Source organism: Denticeps clupeoides, chromosome 7, assembly GCF_900700375.1.
Source record: "Denticeps clupeoides chromosome 7, fDenClu1.1, whole genome shotgun sequence".
NCBI classification, from domain to species: Eukaryota; Metazoa; Chordata; class Actinopteri; order Clupeiformes; family Denticipitidae; genus Denticeps; species Denticeps clupeoides.
In genome coordinates this window covers 7753439-7773681 of record NC_041713.1, presented here as the reverse complement: position 1 = coordinate 7773681, position 20243 = coordinate 7753439, and the positions used below count along the sequence as shown (strand labels likewise).

Below are 20243 nucleotides of genomic sequence, written 5' to 3'. Positions count from 1 at the left end.
AAGACAAACTGGCATGACTACTTTCATCTGCACAATTAAAAATCTTTTTATGTTTTTATCCACTGATATGTTGTCCACTTCTAGTTTCTTAGTATGCAGCATGTTCTATGACATCCTGCAACAATGCATGGAAAATCTCCATAAAATGCCTTAATTTTGTTTTAATCGGCCAGATTACACCTTTATTTATTTAATTTTTTGTTTGTTTATTTGTTTATTTATGCGTGGCTGAATTATTAATGTGCCTTTAGTTCATTGCCCAGCATGACAGATTGGCAATATGCATGCCCCTTCCCAGTTACTGTTATACTTTTTTTTCCATGTACCAATCCAAGGCCTTGTTGTACGGCCTGCTGTTACTGGAGGATGGACCTGGGATGTTGCATGTTTTTTTTATTTTTTATTTTAGAACATTTCTTTAAGAATGATCTAATGAAATTCTGCACTCCCTGTTCTCTTGAAGCTGTTTTCAAATGAAATGCCTAGCAAAATGTGATTGTGCATGGGCTTCTCTACAGTGGTTATCATTTGTTTTATTTAATGGTGCATATGATGTGACACAATTGTGCATGAATGTTTTTCTTCAATCTTTTATTTTCCTCTTTGATTTTTTTTTTTAATATGCTTTAATCTGACACTCTTCAGTCAATCAGCAAGTTGAATGGATACTGACAAAGCATGAGTAGAATCCAATATGCTGTAGTGGAAATTCTAGTGCAGCTGGCACCTTAACAACCTGTTCAGTCCATTGGGGGTCCTTTAAACATTGTCTCTGTAGCCTCCTGATTTTGTAATATTTCATTTCTTTTTTTGCATGGTATAACAAGGAGGTGGTTTGTGTTCCTCTGTTTCTGTATCTCAGACTTATTTTGCATCACTTCTGCATGAGGTAGATCTCTACTGTATCGTGCTGTGTATCTATTTTACATCTTACTGCTGCATGGGTTAATGTAGGATGGCTGGGTTTGTGTGGTAGTGCATGAGTCTAGAGAAGCCTCAGTTGATGCTCAATAAATTGATATGTAACGGCAAAGTCCCATCAGTGTTTTTTGCTGAAATAGTCTATTGCAAAATTGTAACAATGTTACTTTGAAAAGTTGGTTTCACATTTGAGGCAGAGGAAACAATCAATCCTTTAAAATGCTATGGTTCTAGACCAGTGCCTTGTTGCATACCAGTGTTATGTAGTTCTAAATGCCCCATTTCTGTCATGTGACCTGATTTTGTCTGCATTTAGTGATTGTGCTTGATCACAGAATGCTGAATTGAGATTGTTGCAATTTAATGTAAATGCAGGTTAATTATAGTAAAATGAAGGATGTAATTGATTTAGCATAAATTCACTGTAGCTAAAGCTCCAGTTGATCTTTGATTAAACAAAAAAAAAAAGTTAAAATAGCTGAATATTTAGTGGCAGATGTAATGTTTGGATCTCATTGTACTGACTATTTTGAGCATAAGTGCATGTTTTTTTAAGAGGTCTTTTAAAAGTACCCGTGGCTTCATGTGCATGCTTGTATTTAGAGTAGAGACCTGTATAGTGTATGACCCTATTTTATTACGTCTAAGCTCACTTCTTAATGTCTGGGAGAAAAGCAAAAACTCTGCGCTTTGAAGAGGTCACTTTCCTGTGCGCTTCAAATGCATTCATGTAAGTGGTCAAAATTCACTTGTCCTCCTTTGTCTTCCCCTTTTTTTAAGTGTGCGTGTGTCTGAAACGTTTGCAACAGACTTGAATCACAGTAGAGTTGGTGGTGGTGTGTGATGGGTGTGCACTTTCATGTCACTGAAGGGTTATTCCACTGTAGACATCCCTGGCTCCTCTGCAACTATTCTAAACCCATCTAATCTACCCTAAACCCCAATTCATTGCACCTCAGAGCACTGTGCTGTGGAATACCCCATGTTTAAACCACGGTTTGGCCCCCCCCCCCTTCCCTGTGCTGTCCAGCCATGCTTAAATCTTCCATTCCACAGTACATTCCTGATGTACATTCATCATTTAATCGCATGCGCACTGTTAACATGGTGGAAATTGGTGGCAAGGCCTACATGGCGCAGAGTTTTTGCCAGGCCTGAGGCAGACTGTGGTAGAAAGTGAGTGGGCTTGTTTGTGAGGCTACCTGCCAGTGTCGGTGCTCTGCATGTCTCTGTAGAGTGTCTCATCAGCAGTGGGATGAAGGAAACCCTGGATTTAGCGTTGTCACTGCATGGCTGTCAGACTAGTTGTAGACTGGAGTGTGTGCAACACTGAACTCCTCCGTTCCTGGTCTTGCATGGCTAACGATGAGTACTGTGGTCATTGAATGACGGATTCTCTGTGCTGTGGAGTCAAGGGAAGCTGCATCAGCCTTCACTTAAATCTTCCACTCCCAGTCGTCGTGGAATTTTCCTGAAATGGAGTCTGACAACACAATTGAACAGATTTAAGTGAATGCTGTGTGGTTTTTCCCATAACTTCAGGTGTACAGATCTTCACCACCTAGGCTGTTTTAATCCAAAATGGTGTACGCTTTGGACTTGGCTTTTGTTGTTGGTCAGTGTTTAATCCCAGTTTGCATGATGAAATGTGAAAAAAGGGTTCAGTATGTGGGTTTTACTTTGGTTGTGGATGTGTGTAGATAGGTGTGTGTGTGTGTGTGTGTGTGTGTGTGTGTGTGTGTGTGGTGTGAGAGGAAATGAAAACTGGTGTGTGTGCCTTTCCTCTCCATTCTGTATCCTTCTCTATCTTCCAGATGTCGTCGTCTTTTCTCTTTTTAAATTTATTTTTCTTATTTCATGCTCCACTCTTCTCTCTCCATGCCAGTCAAGTGTTTTCATCCCATGGTCTCCTCTCCCCTGACCTTCCCTTTGTGTAACAGAAGACTCCCTGTAGAAGAATACTTGACCTTTTTCAATCTTCTCTGTCTTGTTTTTCCTGTATCAGTTTACTATTTTTTAGATTAGACATATTCCACCCTACTTTCATTTATCCTTCACTCTTCTTTGGGTTCTTCCAGTAATCAGGGTTTATGAAAGCGGATAACTATAAAACCTATTTCCACACTGGGCCAGTTCTCCCTCCTTTTATAGGAGGCTTGTTTAAAGGGGTCAGCATTGGTGCCCGGAGCCTGTGTTGTGATGGCTGTAAAGTCTTTTCACTTCTGATGAACCCACTTAGCTGGTAGTGCAGTCATCTGATATCTCATAGTGGCCATCACACGATGAACTACTTTCCTTCTCTTTCAAGATAGTTACCATTTATCATCTGTTGAGAAATAATTTTAACAAATAACATGGTTTCAGAACCTCTTACCCTCATTTTTCCTTTGACATTGGGGGGGGAGGGTTACATTTGCTTTTATTTGTTGGATTGTTGGTTTATTTGTTTATTATATTTTTCTGTTTCCCTGATGACTTCTATGTGTGTTGTTGTCAGTCTCCACGGTAACCACTCGCGTGTCCTCACGCTGTTTCTTCAGGAACGGTAAGTTGTGTACATACGACATCACTGACTGACCCTTCCCCATCTTTTATATTCTAATGCAGAATTGCTGTTTCATTTTATAGATGTTTAATTCTATAAAACATCTGCAGATCAACAGACTAATTGGGATTGACTAATTTGCTTTCTTAATTGGAGAGAGCCGTAATTTAGTGCAAGCGGGAATTACACCCTGAGATATGATAATCATTTTTGTATATTCTAACCTTGGAAAACTGCAACGATTAAAAATGGATGTGTCCTGTTCCACTGTGAGCATGAAAAATTATCATCAAGCAGTCCAATGAACAGAATGGTGCACAGTGCAGCACTTAAACTTGCTGTTGCAGGGAATGTTAATTAAAACAGGGAAGGCAAGGTTAGACGACGCGGTAATTGTTTGGGTGGGCATGACGACAGGCTGAATTTTTGGGAGCTGATATTTGAATAACTCGCGACTAGAATATTGAGCCGAACAGGAGCTGGCGGGAGTGGCAGCATGGGGCAGAGGTCGAATAGACACACTGATATGGCTCTCCGGCAGCCCGGCCAAGGTGCTAGCAGCATCTGCCACCCTCCCTTCTACCTCCCTCCCACCCCACCACCCCGTTTCCCGTCATTAACGTCTCCCCGGGAATGCCCATGATAAATGGTCCTTCTCTTTACCAATGACATGGCTGATCAGATTCCATTCCATTAATTCCTTGTTGCGTTTGGTTGTTTCTGTTCTTTTTCGTTTGGTTGAACCATGAATTAATTCTAAAAATTAGGAATGGCAAAACCTGATAACACCGATGTTGTGAGGGGGTGGTGCTCTGCAACAGTCCGCTTTTGATGAATGAATGACAACTTTTGGCACTGATGCCATAACTAAGCACCTAAGCATCATGTGTTCTTTTATTTATTTATGTATCTATCTATTTATTTATTTATTTAATTCCCAGGCCAGTGTAGTGTCTGGGAATTAAATTTTGTATTATTTATTTTTACATTTTTTGTTGAATTGCGGTATTAACCCTTATGCGGCGTTCTGTGCTGTGGGACCCATTTCAGTGTTTACTCAAAGTTGACTTAGAATTAATTCTAAAGAACAAAATGTATTTTTTTTTTGTCATTGAACCAAATATATACATTTTGCAATGTTAGAATCCTTTATATCATGGACTGTTATTTGAACTGACAAATGAAAATAAATTGAGTGCATTTCTACTCATGCACGTTTCTCAAGAGCGGACTGGTAGAGTCCACCGGTGTTGCGTTCCTCTGTGGGGTTGGATCTGTGGAAATTAGCTTTTTATTAGACTTCTAAGTCTCTAAGATGAGAGTGATGGGATCTATCATCACTCAGCCCTCAGTAGGGCTTGACACTGGTTCCACTGGGGCTGCTGGGAGGCTCTTTTCTTTCTTTTCTTTTCTGTCCTTCCTCTCTCCCTTTATTGGACTGCGTGTGTAGTGTGTGTTCTGGTTTCAGTTTGTGACACCGTAATAATGCCTGGCAGTGTTTTACCTGTACTGTGGGTTTTATTTCTTTGTTCTTGTTATGAAGATTGTTATTTTTCCCCTCCCTCCATTCCTCACTTTTAGTAGTCGAGTTTGTAGGAGAATGATCACTGATTCCAAATGCTTTCATTTTTGAGTGACGCACTGGGGTATTATTTTAATTGTTTTAGTTTGGTTCTTGGAAAACCTTTTATTTTTGGTGTTGCTTAATGTAGAAATTTTCTTTTGTTTATTATTTGTTAGTTTTCTTCTCCTACCATCTTTGAGTTTCCCCCTGTTTTTTGTATGTGGACTGGCTCTATATTCTGTCTTCCTCTACCTGTCAATCCTGCATCCTGTTTTCCAGAACTCTCTCTCTCACTGTCAATCTCTATCTTACCTCTCTCTCTCTCTGTATGTGTTGATATGGGAGTGCTGCGATTGTTTTGATTGGTTTCTATGCTGCATCCGATGCTTGCTGATTGGCTGAAATATTTTTTTGTATTATTGTTTTTTTTTTTTTTTCTTTCTTTTGTTGGTTCCGTACTCACTTCTTGGTCTTGTGATGCGCCCATATTTGGCTGTGTGTAATTTGTTTATTATAAAAATATATATACATTAATTTTGTTGGACAAATGTTTTTGCACCCCCCTCTTTCTCTCCCTTCTGCTTCTTTGATTTTATTATAGGTTCCTTTGGGATGTAAACACTCTTAAAACACACACACACACAAATCCTAACAAGATGGGCATTTTTGCTGTATTCATTGGTCTGTGTTAACCTGCAGGGAGCTTGGGGAGAGGATGGAAGTGTTCATGATTTTTTGCCCATGCTGCTTTTCAAATGTACTTCCCAGCCACACTTTTTTTTTTTTTTTTTAATTCATATTTTTTTATACATAAAATGTCTTTTTACAGCTCTTGTTTCTCTAATTTGCATCTTTTTGTCCTGCAGAGCAATTAATCATGTCACAGCTGTAGCACTCACACGCTACTGCCATAGGTAGAGCGATGCTACTTCCTCAACCACATGAAAGGATCAGGAAATTGATCAGATCCATTAGATGTGATTTATCGCTCATTTTCAATTTTCTAATGCGCTCCCTGCACTTAGTGTGATGCTTGGCGGCTAATTGAATCGCTCCTTGTCACACGCAACGATGGAGATGACGTCAGTCCCATTTTAGATTTGAGGTGGCTTATCCATCCTCTCTTAAATGGCCGCAGCTACAAACACCCACTCGGAGGCTGTGTCGACATATTGCCACCAGGCTCTGTTGTGCCACTAAGTCCCAGCTGCTCATTTTTTTGAGCTTGCCCTCCTACACTTCATTATCCCTGTCCTTCAGATCTTCCTCTTCCCTGCAGCGCGCAGCCGGACATTAAAGGTAGCCCTCATCAGATCACTAGTACCCGGTTAGTTTGTCGCATAATTTGTACCAAAGTCGCATGGCTGAGGTGCCTTGCTGGTGGTTAACTCGTCAGCAGAAGAGAGCGTGGAGCGATGAGCCGCATTAGAAGCATGTCACCCACGCCAGTGCTCTGATCGATCGCCAGAGAAAAGACTGAACAAAAAAGGAGCATTTTGTTCTCTGGGTCTTAATTTGATGTGGCACGTGGCAGCGCATCAGTAGCGTGACTGTTGTCGAGGCAGTGAGCCCACCTCCTTCATTATAGTAATTTGTTGCGTTCATTTTATTGTCTTACAACTCACTGGACTCACTCCTTGATTTTTTTTATTATTTTTTTTGGGTGTGTTAGGTTTTATTTATTTATTATTTCTTTATCTCTCCCCTCCCTGCTCAGGTCAACAATGCCACAGCCAGGGTCATGACCAATAAGAAGATGGTCAGCCCTTATCCTAACGGAGAGGCTCTCAGCGCCTTGCCCTACGGTAACCCAGTCAATTCCATTTCTCACTTTCACATCTGGTCAGGACCTCAACACCCTGGTGCTGGCCGAACTCAAATTTAAACAACTCCATTTTGGACTGATTTTTTTCTCATTCCTCCTGTTTTTCCTCATCTGTTCCTCCACCACACCTTATCCTCACCTTCCACATTCTCCCCAACAGCAGGCTGGAAGCTGAGCCCTGTGGTCGGGGGTATTTATGGACCCGAGCTTTACGCAGGTACTTCTGGTCATCTTTTATATGCTCATTAGGGTCAGAATACACATAAAAAAAATCTTCCTGTATTGGAATAATCATCCTGTCTACCTTACTGTATTAATAAAATGCATCTGTCTGTGGTGCTGATTTCAGGAGGTTTAATCACAAGTAAATAACTTCTGATTAGCATATTGGTCTGAAGATTTGACAAGTTTTTTTTCCATCTTTCTTAAAATACTTTTAGAAGGTTGGAAAGTATTAATTTTCTTAAACTTTTCCTTACTTCTAAACTCATTTTCCTTTATTTAAGATGGTTAATAGAATAAATGTAGAATAGATTTTGTTGATTTTTCTGTGTCTTGGTTTGCAGTATGATTATTTATTTGAAATTTGTGGTTGAGAGAGGTGGGGAGTATGAACCTGCATTAGGAACTGAGGATTACAGGTACTAAGCCACTGCTCTTCCTTCCACATCTAGTTCCAGGTTTTCCGTACCCTACGGCGGCCGCAGCAGCAGCATCCACTGCTGCAGCATTTCGAGGGGCACACCTCAGGGGCCGGGGTCGACCTGTCTACAGTGCTGTTCGTGCTGCAGTTCCACAGCCAGCTATACCAGCCTATCCTGGGTAAGTAGCCTCCACACAGGCAATGCAGTGTTAACATATCAACGCATATATGTATAAACAGGCCTTTACATATGGACAAAAATGTTGACCATTTAGTCGCAGTGTTCGGTGTTATTCTAGGAAGTCCCACTAGATGGAGCTGCCTGTTCAGTTGAACAAAATCTACCATTTCAGACATATTAGAAAGTGTATATCTTAGGTCTCTAATTTAAATGTCAGCAAGTTGATAACGTACATGCAAACTAATGTGATGATCATTAACCTTACATATGAGGTTGTGGTGGTTTGGTCAATTTTGCGGTGCTTATAATGGAATAAAAAAAGTTAATATAACTTCCATACCTGGTCAAGAGAGTTTTGACACATGAGCCCATATGGATGGGTTAGCTCTGTCCAGATTGGAAGCTATATTGACTGCATGCTGCATGGGTGTGAAAAATAACTTGTCTTTTCATTTTTCCCCTGGAACTCCTGTGATGGCTCATCTCATCCCTTTCATCATGGGATCCCCATTCTCTCCATGTTTTTTCTTTTCTCTCTTTTTTTTTTTTTCTGCCTCTCATTTTGGTCATCTCTGGCTTCCATACCTGTACACATGAAATGCTCTCTCACTCTCAATCTTTCGTCCTTTTAAATCACTCTCTTGTCACCCCTCACTCCTCATCACATCCCTCTTCTGCACTCTTTTACTCTCTCTCTCTTAGTGTGGTGTATCAGGATGGTTTTTATGGAGCCGCCGACTTATACGTAAGTACTTTCCCCACCCGTCCTCCACTCCTCCCTCCCCTTCTCTCCATCTCCTGCTGTTCTGTCTTGTTTCCCTCTCTTTCTGCATGCGTGTGCATAAATGAGATGCAGGGGGCTGCCCACGTGTGAGCATCAGGCCGACACCTTGTGGGCCTATATTTACATATTCATGCCGTATTCATTTTCAATGACAATGAAAGGTCATGTCACTGCAGATTTGGGGGTTTTTGGGGGAATCTCTAGACTCACATATGGGCCCACACTGGTTGTGTGTTTCCGTGCGCCTGCGTGCGTGTGTGTGTTAAATGCGTGTGAGTCAAGGTTGACATCAGCTGTTTTTGTTCTCTCTATAGAATAGTGTTTCAGGACTCAGTCATTAGTAGCAGATTGCCTCAGGTAGGGTGAATACAAACACAAGTGTGCCTTTCTCACTCAGGTGGTTGTTATGATGTTTATTTTTGAAAATTTAATTTTAAAAATGCTCACCACTTTACTAACCTGCTGGAGTTTTTTTTTTTTTTTTTTTTTTTTTTTTTTTTTTTTTTTTAATTATTATTATTTTAAGTTAGAGAGACAGTGGTCTGTAAAAAGCACACACTGGCTTTATATGGTTAAGTATATTCTAAAGTAAGGATATATGAAAGTATCTACTTTTGATTGTCACCTAAAAGCCTAAAGTTTGAAATACCACCATGGGGTGTATATACCATGAAGCTTTTGATGGCGACCTCTGACCCCTTTCAGATTTCATCACTATTTCTATTAACCTGCAGCATGACCCTCAATATCTGCATGCAGGCACCTTGCCAACATTTTAACTTTTTCTGTGCTTTCCCCTTTTCTTTTCCCCAGGTTTCTATATTTATATAGATTATATATTTCCTTCTATATACAACGTTAGGCGTTTCATCCATTTCTTAATCTGCAGTTGTAGATCAGGGCGTGCTAACAAAAAAAAAAAAAAAAAAAGAAAAAGTAGTGTGCTCATATTAAATTGAATAGGATGCATGCAGCATCTTTTGCAAGGCAGTGGTTGTTACATGTGAGGGGGGTGTGTGTATGCGTGTATGGGCGTGTGTGCTGGTCATCTTTTTTTATTTATTTATTTATTTCTGCCCTTAACTTCTCACTTTGTAATACCTTCAATTGTGGTGTACGTTTTTGATGCCTTGCCGTTGGGGGGGTCAAAAGCAGGGGTCAGTCCATGTCAATTGAATTGATGCATGTTTTTAAGTTAAATGTTGCACATTTCATAACCAGATGAGTATGTGGGTGCATTTAGTGTGGAGACGTCCAAATGTTAGGACAAACAGCTAAGTATGTTAAAGTTAACTTAAATTTAACAGTTTGTACAATCTGGTTAAACAAAAATTCTCATCAGTAGAGCATGTACAGATAAATTATTATATTGTGAGTTGTTGACTTTTGAAGATGCACAGTGCCCATTGAGCCGATTGAGGTTTTCTGCTTTATTAAAACCAATAGAATCAAGTCCATGCGATAAATGTGCCTTTTATGTACCATTCTGAAGCAGTGATTTGACGTGGAGTGACCCTATTGCCTCCCTACCTCCTAGTTCTCTCTTCTCTTCCTGTAATCCCTTTAGTCATGCAGTCTCTGCCTCTGACCTCCATCCTTCTTTCAATGTCTTTCCCACAGGGAGGTTACGCTGCCTATCGCTATGCTCAGCCCGCTGCTGTAACCGGGGCAACTGCTGCGGCGGCTGCTGCTGCTGCCTACAGTGACAGGTGAGTGTCATCAGAGGATGCCGTCAGTAAGCCAGGACTGAGGAAGAGATCGGTTTAATGCTTGCTCATAACTACCAGTTTAAGCATAGCTGAACAATGTGATTTTTATGTTTTGATGTTTTTCCCATTTGTCCTGTCCTGTTATTGTACATCTCCTTATATTCTTCAATATGTTGCTATTATTGTAATAGTTGGTGTGTGATACATGGACATTTTAGATAAATGCTGTTTGGTAGTAGCCTAGTAGGTAACACACTCGCCTATGAACCAGAAGACCCATTCAAATCCCATTTACTACCATTGTGTCCATGAGCAAGACACTTAACCCTAAGTTGCTCCAGGGGGGTTACCCCTGTAACTACTGATTGTAAGTCGCTCTGGATAAGGGCGTCTTGATAAATGTCGTAAATGTAATGTAAATGTAAATGAAAGTAATTTATTATAATGGATCATTGTTGCATCACTAATATTGCTTTATTTTCAAGCTGCCATATTAATCACAATGTGGACTCAGATCTTTTATGTCTTTTATCTTTGACTTTGTTTCTTTTAAAACATGAAACTAATCAATTAATTGAGAGAAATAAGTAATCTGATTAGCAGAAAAATTTGAATTTTTAAATGAATTCAATTTGCCACTCACCATTGGACTTTGTGTTTGACCAGAGCACTGAATGTACTCTTCTTGTACTAATTTTTTATTTCCTTGTAACACCCCTGCAGTTATGGCAGAGTGTATACAACAGATCCTTACCACGCTCTGGCCCCTGCCGCTGCTGCTTACGGAGTCGGTGCCATGGTACATCGACCATTACATCAATTTTAATCCAACATGAATGTTTGGTTGAGTGCTTTAAACCTGTTTTTAAGATTTAACTAACCCTCCTCTCTTCTTCTTGCAGGCTAGTTTATATCGAGGTGGATACAGTAGGTTTGCTCCATATTAAAGGAGGGAAGACAGTCCACCCCAGATTTTTCCCTTCTACATTTCTGGAAGCCCCTCTCTCTTTCTCTCTTCATTCGGAAAGAGCCCTCCCCTTGTCATCTTCTTTGGGCTGTAGTCTGAGCCCGACTTTGTAGGAAACCAGGATAAAGAAGACTCAACCCGTCACATCAATTCATCAATTCTCTGCCATGATGGAACAGAACAACTCTGAAGAGACATTTGGTGGGAAAAATATTGGAAGATATATTTGGGGACGTTTTAACAAGAACCAGGAGTAAAACTCTTTGACCAGGACTGAGAAATCGCTGCTTAACTTACTATTGTTGTCGTCGTCGTCGTTGTCGTTGTTGTTGTTATTATTATTATTATTATTATAATTATTATTGGTGTTGTTTTTTCCCCACACTACAGCTTTGCATTCACTACTTTGGTTTCCTTGAAACAGTCTATAGTTAGGACCTGTATTCTCATTTTACAAAAAAAAAAAAATGTATATATCTACAATTTTTAAATCCAGTGTTTATTTCCTTACAACTCTATCTACCAAGTGCACAGAACCTTTAGGTTAAGGAGTCGCTACTTTGAAAAAAGCTGCTGTGTAAATGGTGCAGACTTTCATCTGGCAATCCGTTATTTGTTCCGTTATCTGGAGTGTAGTGTGAGAACTGAGAGATAAGTGACTGATTTTGAACATTACAAAGACACCATGGGTGACGAGCAGTAAGAATCAATTGCAAGCATGTCCCCAAAATGTCATTGTGCCATTTGAGCCAAAATCATATGGATAAAAGAAACTAATTCACAAAGCAGTAATGTAATAATAATGACAAGAAAGCAATGTTTTTGTTCTGCATTACCTCATTGTACTTTTTTATTTGGTTATTTGGTAATAACTGTTAAAGTGATGAGCAAATACGTCCTTTAAAACATTAAATAATGATGGTTATTATTGTTATTATGCAGATCATCTTGATTCGTGCTATTACTGGTCCGGTTGTATTGTAAGTGAAACTGACAAAACCCTCAAATAGAGGTTTTCATCTGTATCATGTTAACTGCTGGCTGCGTTTACGTTTTTCTCCTGAGGAACACCTAGTGGAACGCCTGGATCAAATAATGATGGGTGGAGACCGTGTACCGTTCTGCCGAGTGACACTGAACTCCTATTGCAGTGCTAGACTACACCCACCATTCCTGCAGTCTTCTTTCTGAACTTCACGGTGACTTGCCATTATGTGTTTGCATGTATCCCATTTTGAGTAAGACCCCTGGTTTTTGAGGATGAAGATCAGAATTCTCAGGGTCTGAGATGACTGGCCCGAGAGCAGATCACCTTGCATTTTGATAGAAAAAAAAAAAAAGTGTGTAATCAATACTGAAAAACTGCGCCATTCTTGAAAGGGCAAACGGTCCAAATCACCTTGCGCGGTTTTTCCCTGTGTTATTCCTGTGGGAATGTTGTAGTTGAGTCTGTACCAAGTCACTGCCTCAGAGCTTTTGTCTTTTTTTTTTTTTTTTTCTTTCCCTCCTCCAAAGTTACAGGACGTTTTGAACCAATATGTAAATATGGTCTTTGTCCTGTTATTGTATATCTCCATATACTCTTGAATATGTTGCTATTATAATAATAATTATCATTATTATTGCTATATATTTTTTTTCTCTTTGGTTCCAAAGATTTCTAAAAGCACATTTTTGGTCAGCTATACACATTATTATCCTTTTTATAGTGGTTGTTCCAATCATTTTATTTTAATTATTTTCCTTTTGTGTCTAAAATGCCGTCATTTCATCATATGTCTACTTAGACACCTGGTCCTGGAGTCCTGGCATCTAACAGCTTTGCAGAGAAGTCACGATGATGCTTTATTGGGGTGGATGGATTGATGTTAATTTATTCGGACTGCTTTTAGCATCCGGTCCTATCAAGGGCTAACAAGGCCCTCCTGGACTCTCCCACTTGTCTTGGAACAGGTTAAAGATTGCTAGAAAAGACCAGTAGAGGTAGTAGAAACTAACTACCCACCTCCAGCTGCCAGCGTTGTGGTAGCAAGTGTGAGAGAAGATGGCGACGACATTTCAAACAGTTCAAGGATGTTAGATGCGCAGAGCGCTCTTCAGAGAACAGACACCGTCGTGTTCTGCGGTGGCATGAGTCTTCAAGGCCTTTTCAGTAGTGGTCACTGGGAAGACTTGTGATGAGCAGTATAAGTGATTTTTGCATGAAGAAGCATGGTGGTACCCGAGTAAAGTGTAAAGAGCTGAGGCGGAGGGATGGGGCTCTGTAGTGTTAATCAGTGTTTCATTGCTGTGTGGGGGGTTGAGGGAGGTTGAAAGGGTTGCAACTCTGGCTTTTGTCTTTAACAACAAATCTGTATCTTCAGCCAAACTTCAATATGCCGGGACGAAGCTGAAATGCATGAGGATGTAGTCACTACCATTGCAGTGAGAATTGCTTTTCTATATCCTGTTTTTTGTGTTTCTAGACTGGTTTGAATGCTGGTTGTGGCAGTTTAACAAAACGTGATTTTGGTAGTCAAAAACATCCTCGAAAATGCTGGATTTCACGGCAAGAGTTGTTTGTAATGTTGTCATAGTGACCCCCGGGTTTAATTTCAACCCCCAACTTCCCCTTGGCTGGACTCTCCCAACAGCCTCTAGGACTGATGGGACCCCGTGTCAGTCGTCCACCCACCCACCCAACCTTCTGTGTTGTGCTGAAGCCTGGCCGTTGCAGGACTTTTTATATATTAACTGTACGGTTAACCCTTTCCCTCCCCGAGCACCCTCCTCACCTTTTGGTTTACAATAGAAAGTGACTGACTTGTGTGTTTCTTTTTTTTTTTTTTTTTCTCCTTTTCATGTTTTCCCCTCATCCAATTGTATTCATGCCTGCCATTTTTTCTGTCATTGTTATTGAATGTACATATAAACAGTTTGTTTGGTTTTTAAAATGTGTCTGCTCTCATTTTTAAAAAAATTATAATAAACCATGCAACTTGCCTGCCAATGATTAAGTACAGTTTCAGTGTTAATGCCTTCAAGATGTTCCTATCGCAATATACATTATACATTTCATTAAGAACACATACATCCTGGGTCACATTAATTCCATAACGTTCCAAGGTCATTCACATTTCAGGTGTGTTTCTCACTCTAACTGGAACAGATGTTAAATAATAGCTATAAAATATTCCAGTCGCTTTGGTGTGGCAGACTTACAAGCACACGTCGACTGAGCGGCAACACCAGGGTTCTCCTGTCAGATCCACCAATAAGGTCCACCTGGTGTGGATTCGGGTTACTTGAGGTGCTGCCTAGGTGGCCAGTTGTGCAACAGAACGTTCTTAATGAATATCCACAATTGCCTGCTTGCATTATTCCTTTAACCGTCGTTTGTTACCAAATCTAGTGAAGTCATTCGTATTTCTCTTTAAATGAATAAGCACATGTCAGAAAACGAGAAATAACTGCAGGCTGTCTGTTAAACCCTGCATTGACCTGCAATGCAGCTGAAAACGCTGCAGCTCCAGGAGCTTTCATCCGTCATTTGGCATGTGACAGAGCCACCTAGTGGTTTCCTAGGGAACAAAATCATAAATGTGCGACTCACATGCTGTCACTTATACAGATACATTCAATTTAATCATTGACATCCAACATAATCAATTAACGCTAACTGGCATAAAAATCCCATTCGTGTAGAATTGTTGCAGATACAAAGTGTGTGTGTGTGTGTATATATATATTGGTTATCAAGTCAACGAGAGAAGTATTTTGGCATAGTGATGTTAAAGTTTTGCAGTCTAAATTCTGCTATTAAAAAATTGAAAACACCGCTGATGCCCACCCCATAATTTCCCAGCCCTGCCTCCTCAGGACACATATCCCACATCCTCTCCACTTCCTCACAGTCAAACACACACACTCACACACACACACACACACTCAGATAAGCTTCGTCCATTAAAATATTCCTGTTAACTACTGCAGTTTCACTGGTTGGGTGTAATGTTTGCCTGTTTAAATCATTTCCAAAGCCTGCGTCATTCCAATGCCAGCATGGACATGTCCACCGACAACTAATGCAGCTTTAGCTCCGTGTGGGCTAAGAGACAAAGAACCACTTTTCTAGTCATGACTATTTGCTCAACCTTAAATTATAGCCTTCTGCCCACTCGTTTGTGCTGCTTTAGATTGTGTGAAGTGTATAAACATGTATAAAAGACATCTTCGGCCTTACCTGTAATAATACAGAAGGCTTGTCCATATAATTCTGACCCAAAGGCTACTATACTCTCCCAATTATATGGGTGAAATGATCATTTCTAATCGTCTGGCTAATCCACTGATAACTTGGCACAATGCAGAGAAAAAAAAAATACTTCCATATATATTACTATGTCATTTACTATGTCAGTATGAAAGTGCTCATTGAGTGATGTATGGATGGAAAAAAAAATCTTCTTCCTGATCCTGGATCAGATAGTGATGTTAATTCTGTTCATTCTGTTGTGAGTGTGATGTGACCTTGCAGCGTGTGCACGGCTTTCTCCAGTCACAATGTGCTGTGCAAGCAGACGGGCGCTTCTGTATGTGTCTCAATTTTGCTAATTTTCCAGCCTGGATCCATAGTAGTCATCATAGGGCTCATTCATATTGGTGGTCTGAGGCCGTGGGATGGTATAATCTTTAGACGGATCGATTTCCTGGAAGAACACAAGCACAGGGCTGCGTTAATGACTGCCCACCACTTGTGTAATTGTACACTGAGTGCAATTAGCCAATGTAGCATTTGGTTTTACTGTTTAATCCAAGCACTCACCGTCATTGAGAATCCAGATTCGTATGGGGATCGAAGTACTGGCAGGCTTTTTTTAACTGAGGAAGGAAAAGAAAAGTCATATAGTCCTCAATTGCCAATATGGTTAAATATTTCTATGTTATATTATATCATGCACACTGTTATAGGTCTTGCTGTTAATGATAAAAAGGCAAGGAGGCAATCATATGGCTGTAACTATATATATATATATATATACACACACACACACACACACACACACACACACACACACACACACACACACATATATATATATATGTGCATGTGATACCTAACAACAGATACGCAGGTGCCAGTCATGTCGTGCCAGTGCTGCCATTTCAGAAAAAATAAAAAAATGCAAAAGGTGCTTGCAAGAGTCACTGTTGATTTGTCCATTTCTTGGTTAAACATGGTGGAGGATCCTTTCCCTAGTAAGACACTGGTTCTGTCTGGCTAGCTGCACTTTTTTTATTACTGAGAGGGATTTGACCAACAGTACAGCACATTCTACTGCAGGTCCTGGAGGACACCAGTCCTGCACAGCTTAGATCTTTCCATGTTCCACCACACCTCATTCAACTCAAGAACTGGGTGATAATGAGTACAGAAGTTGAATCAGATGGGCTAAACGAAGGTAAACACAAAAATGTGCAGGACAAGTGCCCTCTAGGACCAGGGTTGGTGACCCCTGTTCTACTGTATTCTGTACGGCCATTGCAGTTGGCAGATGATGGATAACCTTGTACACTCAGTATTGTGCTAACTAGAATGCTTGTCCTGCCCATATTCCCTCCTAAAACACCCTCACCACTCACCTTTCTTTTCCACACCATCACCCTCGAAGCTGCAGTTTTCCTTGCCCTCCTTGTTTCTAGGAGGCGGTCTAGACAGGTCCATAGATGGGGTGGTCCATCCCGAGAAGTCAGGCAGACGTTCCTTGGACTGGCCCTCACATCGGCAGAGGAAACCCAGGTGCCCAAGGCCGTGACCCAGCAGCAACACCCACCCACTGGCAACCAGTCCAACACTCAGCACTGGGTCGTCCCAAGCAGGGCTCCGTCCCACCGCCTGGTCTCCACGAGTGAGCATAGAAATCCAGGCCACCCATACTCCTGCACACAGCAGCAGCGTGAAGAACATCAGCCCTGCCTGTACCTGGGCCTGCCGTCGGCTGCCAGAGGAGTAGGCATAGCTGTGGGTGCCACATGTGAGGTTGAGCAGCCACAGTGACAGCATCAGTGCCACCGCCAGCAGGAACAGCACGTAGATTAGCAGCATGGCAAACTCGGCTGGCGTGTAGCCGCAGGGTTGCTTGTCCCGCACCAGCACCACCACCAGCCATTCAGTGGCGATGATCACTTGCACCAGAGAAAGGGCCGTCGCTGTTGTTATCTCGCCCCAGCCACGTGCCAGCGAGAAGCCCAGAAGTGCCAGACAGCGGGATGCCAGGCTCGAGAAGCACATGGCAAAGAGCACGCCGAACATGAAGACCCGCACGGGACACGTCTGGGGCGTCAGTTGCACCACAAAGGCAAAGGTGATGGCGAACACGCCCGCCGTTCCCATCAGGAAAAGCAAGTGTGCCGCCACCTTGCCCCCGAGGCCGACGCGCCGGTAGCCTGGCCGGCAGGCACAGACCCACAGACTCCAGAAGAGCAGTCCCAGGAACAGTCCCAGACTCAGCAGGAACCCCACAGAGGCCAGACTCTCCACCACGATGCCCCACACGGCCTGCCGGTCACACAGGTTGAAGTAAATCCTATCCAGGTTCGCCCTGCAGCCGGGGACCACAGTAGAGTTCAAGGGTGTGGTAACAAGAGGGCCACTTGTGGTCACAGCTGGTGGGACGGTTGTGGCTGAGGGAGTCATTGTCGTGAGATTGGTGGCTACAGTGGAATTGTCTGCGATGGCCATTGGGGAGGCACTGACCAGCAGGAGGAGAAGAAAGTGTACGTGTTGGTAATGGTTGGAAGCCATGCTGCCTTTCGCTGCCTTTCACTCTCTACTGAGCCTTTTTTCCCCAGGTGTTATTCCTCTCTTGGGAATAAAACTGAAACAATGACAAGTTTGTTTATTTCATGACAGATCCAAGGTTTTTTGTTCTATATTTACAATTATATATTTCTATGTACCTTAAGAGCAAAGAACATTAGCACATAAGCACATAATCTACAGGCAGAAACTGGACTGAGCTAGAATTGTAACTGGAACAGACAGCAGACAAGTCAAAACAGGCAAACAATGGCATGTGAGACAGAGAATTTGGGGGAATAGATGAATAGATCGGCTGAATGCTGACAAATCTGTGCCAGCGAAACCAGGAAAAAGAGAGGGGATCAGGGAGCCAGAAGGAAGAAGTGAGCGAGAAAGCGAACCTAAAGATGTGCACTCCAGATAGGTTATGGCCACTTCCTCTCCTTTATGAAAGGGAGCCCTTGTGGATGTGTCACTGTATTCAAACATGACATTCAATTTGCTTATCGCGCAAATGCCATTTTCTGATTGTCATTTCTGACTTACATTAGCATGCGCATTAAACACAAAAAAATTGTGTTTAATATTGTTCTATATTGTTATAGAAGAAGCAGTTTCTTGCTAAATGGTAACTTGGTAAATGAGGTTCTGTTAATTGACCTTTCTGGATGTAAAGAGCTATGACAGATATCCACAAAATAACACTGAATATCTCTCAAAACAGCAAGGTGACAAATTATGTTCAATCATTCAATTTGAACATCAATTTTTAGTCAAATCAATCACATTATCTGTGCAACAATAAGATTAGCTTTCTACCAACATCAGAGAGTCTCAGAATGTTGTGCCTACCTGAAGTCCAGCCGTCTCAGTGGATCCCCCTCATAAAGTGCACTAACTGAGGTAATCCTATTGTCTCCAGAATATGAGTAATGAGTGGAATGCGTAGCTGTGTGTCAGCAGATCGGTCACAGCTCACTCCCTGTCATGATCCCAGGCCTGTACTAGTGGAGGAAAAAGGGAAGAGGGAATGAGTGTGGGAAGAAAAGATTGCTCTCAGAATTTACACTGACAAAGGTAGAGGTGAGCAGGGAGTGGTGCATGGGGGCATACATACAGACACACACACACACACACACACACACACACACACACACTCACGCATCGCCTCGCAGAGGTGTGGCCGAGGTAGCTGGAGGCTATGGAACAGGTACAGATAAACACATACACACAAAGTGGTTTTATCGGTTACCTGCATGATAATCTCCACAATTGTCTGTAAAGACAAGGAAAGCAGGTCAAGTTAAACAGAAAGAACGTGTGATCTGGCGTGGGTGATAAAAAAACACAGCTCAGGGATGAGTGGGCGAATCTTGACGATTGTTTGAGGGTCATCACAGTGGTTGCTAGGTCTGTAATGGGGTTGGGGAAGATGACTGTTACTGAGTGTGCCTGTGTGTGATGTCACCTTGTTCAAGCTCCTACAAGTCTGGGAGTGAGGGAGTGTTAGCGGAGGAGAGCAACCGCCTTAACGGCATTTCAGATTTGCAGCAAAAAGGAAAACTGTCACTTGACGGATGATTCACGAAGAAGAAATATTTCTGATATAAATAAGAGAGGTATTTTGGTTCATGTGTGTGCAGTCCAAATGTGGTCAACATGTGTGTGAGTGGTATGCTTGAGCAATGCTAATTTTTGCAATGGAAATAAAGATGTTGAGAAATAATAGCTGGGACGTGATGCAATCCTGAAGTAATAGTACAAAAATGCCTTCAACTCATACACAATATTAATGCCCTAACATAATACTGCTTCCATGGTTACAATTTCTTCTATAGCATGTCAGGAAGGCCAGGCTGAGCCGTCATTCTTTGATGTTATTGGCGTTTCTGATGTATGATTAAGTGTACTTTAATAATGTGGTTAAAACCAAATTATTGTGTTACTACCACAGCCTTCTATGTTTCCTTGGTCCTTGGCTTTATGCATCCTTGAAATGAAAATACAAATAATTCAAAACCTGTATGGAGTAGAAAACAGTTTTAAAGGAAAATACACATGTTAACATGCTCAAGCTAGCAGTAATGAAAGAAGCTGGGCTCCATGCAGAATTTATGAATTAGAAGCAATTGTATCAGTTTGTTGTATAAAATGCGTTTTATTTCTAAAAGTGTCTTGAATGTTGGTTTAAGAACGTGGCTGCTCTCTACGTACCACCATTGTATTTTGTACGATACAGAATTGACCCACTTTACTCCATACAATACTTTGTCTTCACTAAAAGTTAATTTATTGAAATAGCCTATGTAATTTTGTTGTTTTT

General features: G+C 41.4%; 2 protein-coding genes across 3 annotated transcripts in view; one reads left to right on the top strand and one right to left on the bottom strand.

Moving 5' to 3' along the window:
• The window catches only part of LOC114793780 (RNA binding protein fox-1 homolog 2-like), a 30799-nt gene extending 16664 nt beyond the window's left edge, over positions 1-14135 (top strand). Inside the window, exons 6-12 of the mRNA XM_028985907.1 lie at positions 6748-6835; positions 7016-7072; positions 7530-7677; positions 8382-8424; positions 10084-10172; positions 10896-10971; positions 11075-14135. Of these exons, the coding sequence (XP_028841740.1) occupies positions 6748-6835; positions 7016-7072; positions 7530-7677; positions 8382-8424; positions 10084-10172; positions 10896-10971; positions 11075-11119 (546 nt within the window). The 3' untranslated portion in view covers positions 11120-14135. The remainder of the gene's footprint in view (positions 1-6747; positions 6836-7015; positions 7073-7529; positions 7678-8381; positions 8425-10083; positions 10173-10895; positions 10972-11074) is intronic.
• Positions 14136-14737: 602 nt separating this feature from the next.
• Positions 14738-19029, bottom strand: LOC114793590 (G-protein coupled receptor family C group 5 member D-like). Of its 2 annotated transcripts, XM_028985554.1 has the most exons (4): positions 18773-19029; positions 16762-17996; positions 15944-15999; positions 14738-15827 (listed from the first exon to the last, which is right to left on the bottom strand). In XM_028985554.1, exons 2-4 carry the CDS (start codon positions 17921-17923, stop codon positions 15729-15731), a joined length of 1317 nt encoding a protein of 438 aa, XP_028841387.1. In that variant the 5' UTR covers positions 17924-17996; positions 18773-19029; the 3' UTR covers positions 14738-15728. The 2 variants fall into 2 exon arrangements, with proteins under 2 accessions (XP_028841387.1, XP_028841388.1); XM_028985555.1 differs by lacking the exons at positions 14738-15827; positions 15944-15999 and adding an exon at positions 16062-16723 and having other exon boundaries at positions 16760-17996.
• Positions 19030-20243: the final 1214 nt, after the last annotated feature.

Excerpts from the sequence above, each read along its gene's own strand:
- LOC114793590 (XM_028985554.1), bottom strand. The coding sequence starts at position 17,923 with ATGGCTTCCAACCATTACCAACACGTACACTTTCTTCTCCTCCTGCTG. Across the intron at positions 16,000-16,761 it reads TGATGGTGTGGAAAAGAAAG|TTAAAAAAAGCCTGCCAGTA; the intron begins GTGAGTGGTGAG and ends TTCCTTCCTCAG. Across the intron at positions 15,828-15,943 it reads AATCTGGATTCTCAATGACG|GAAATCGATCCGTCTAAAGA; the intron begins GTGAGTGCTTGG and ends GTGTTCTTCCAG.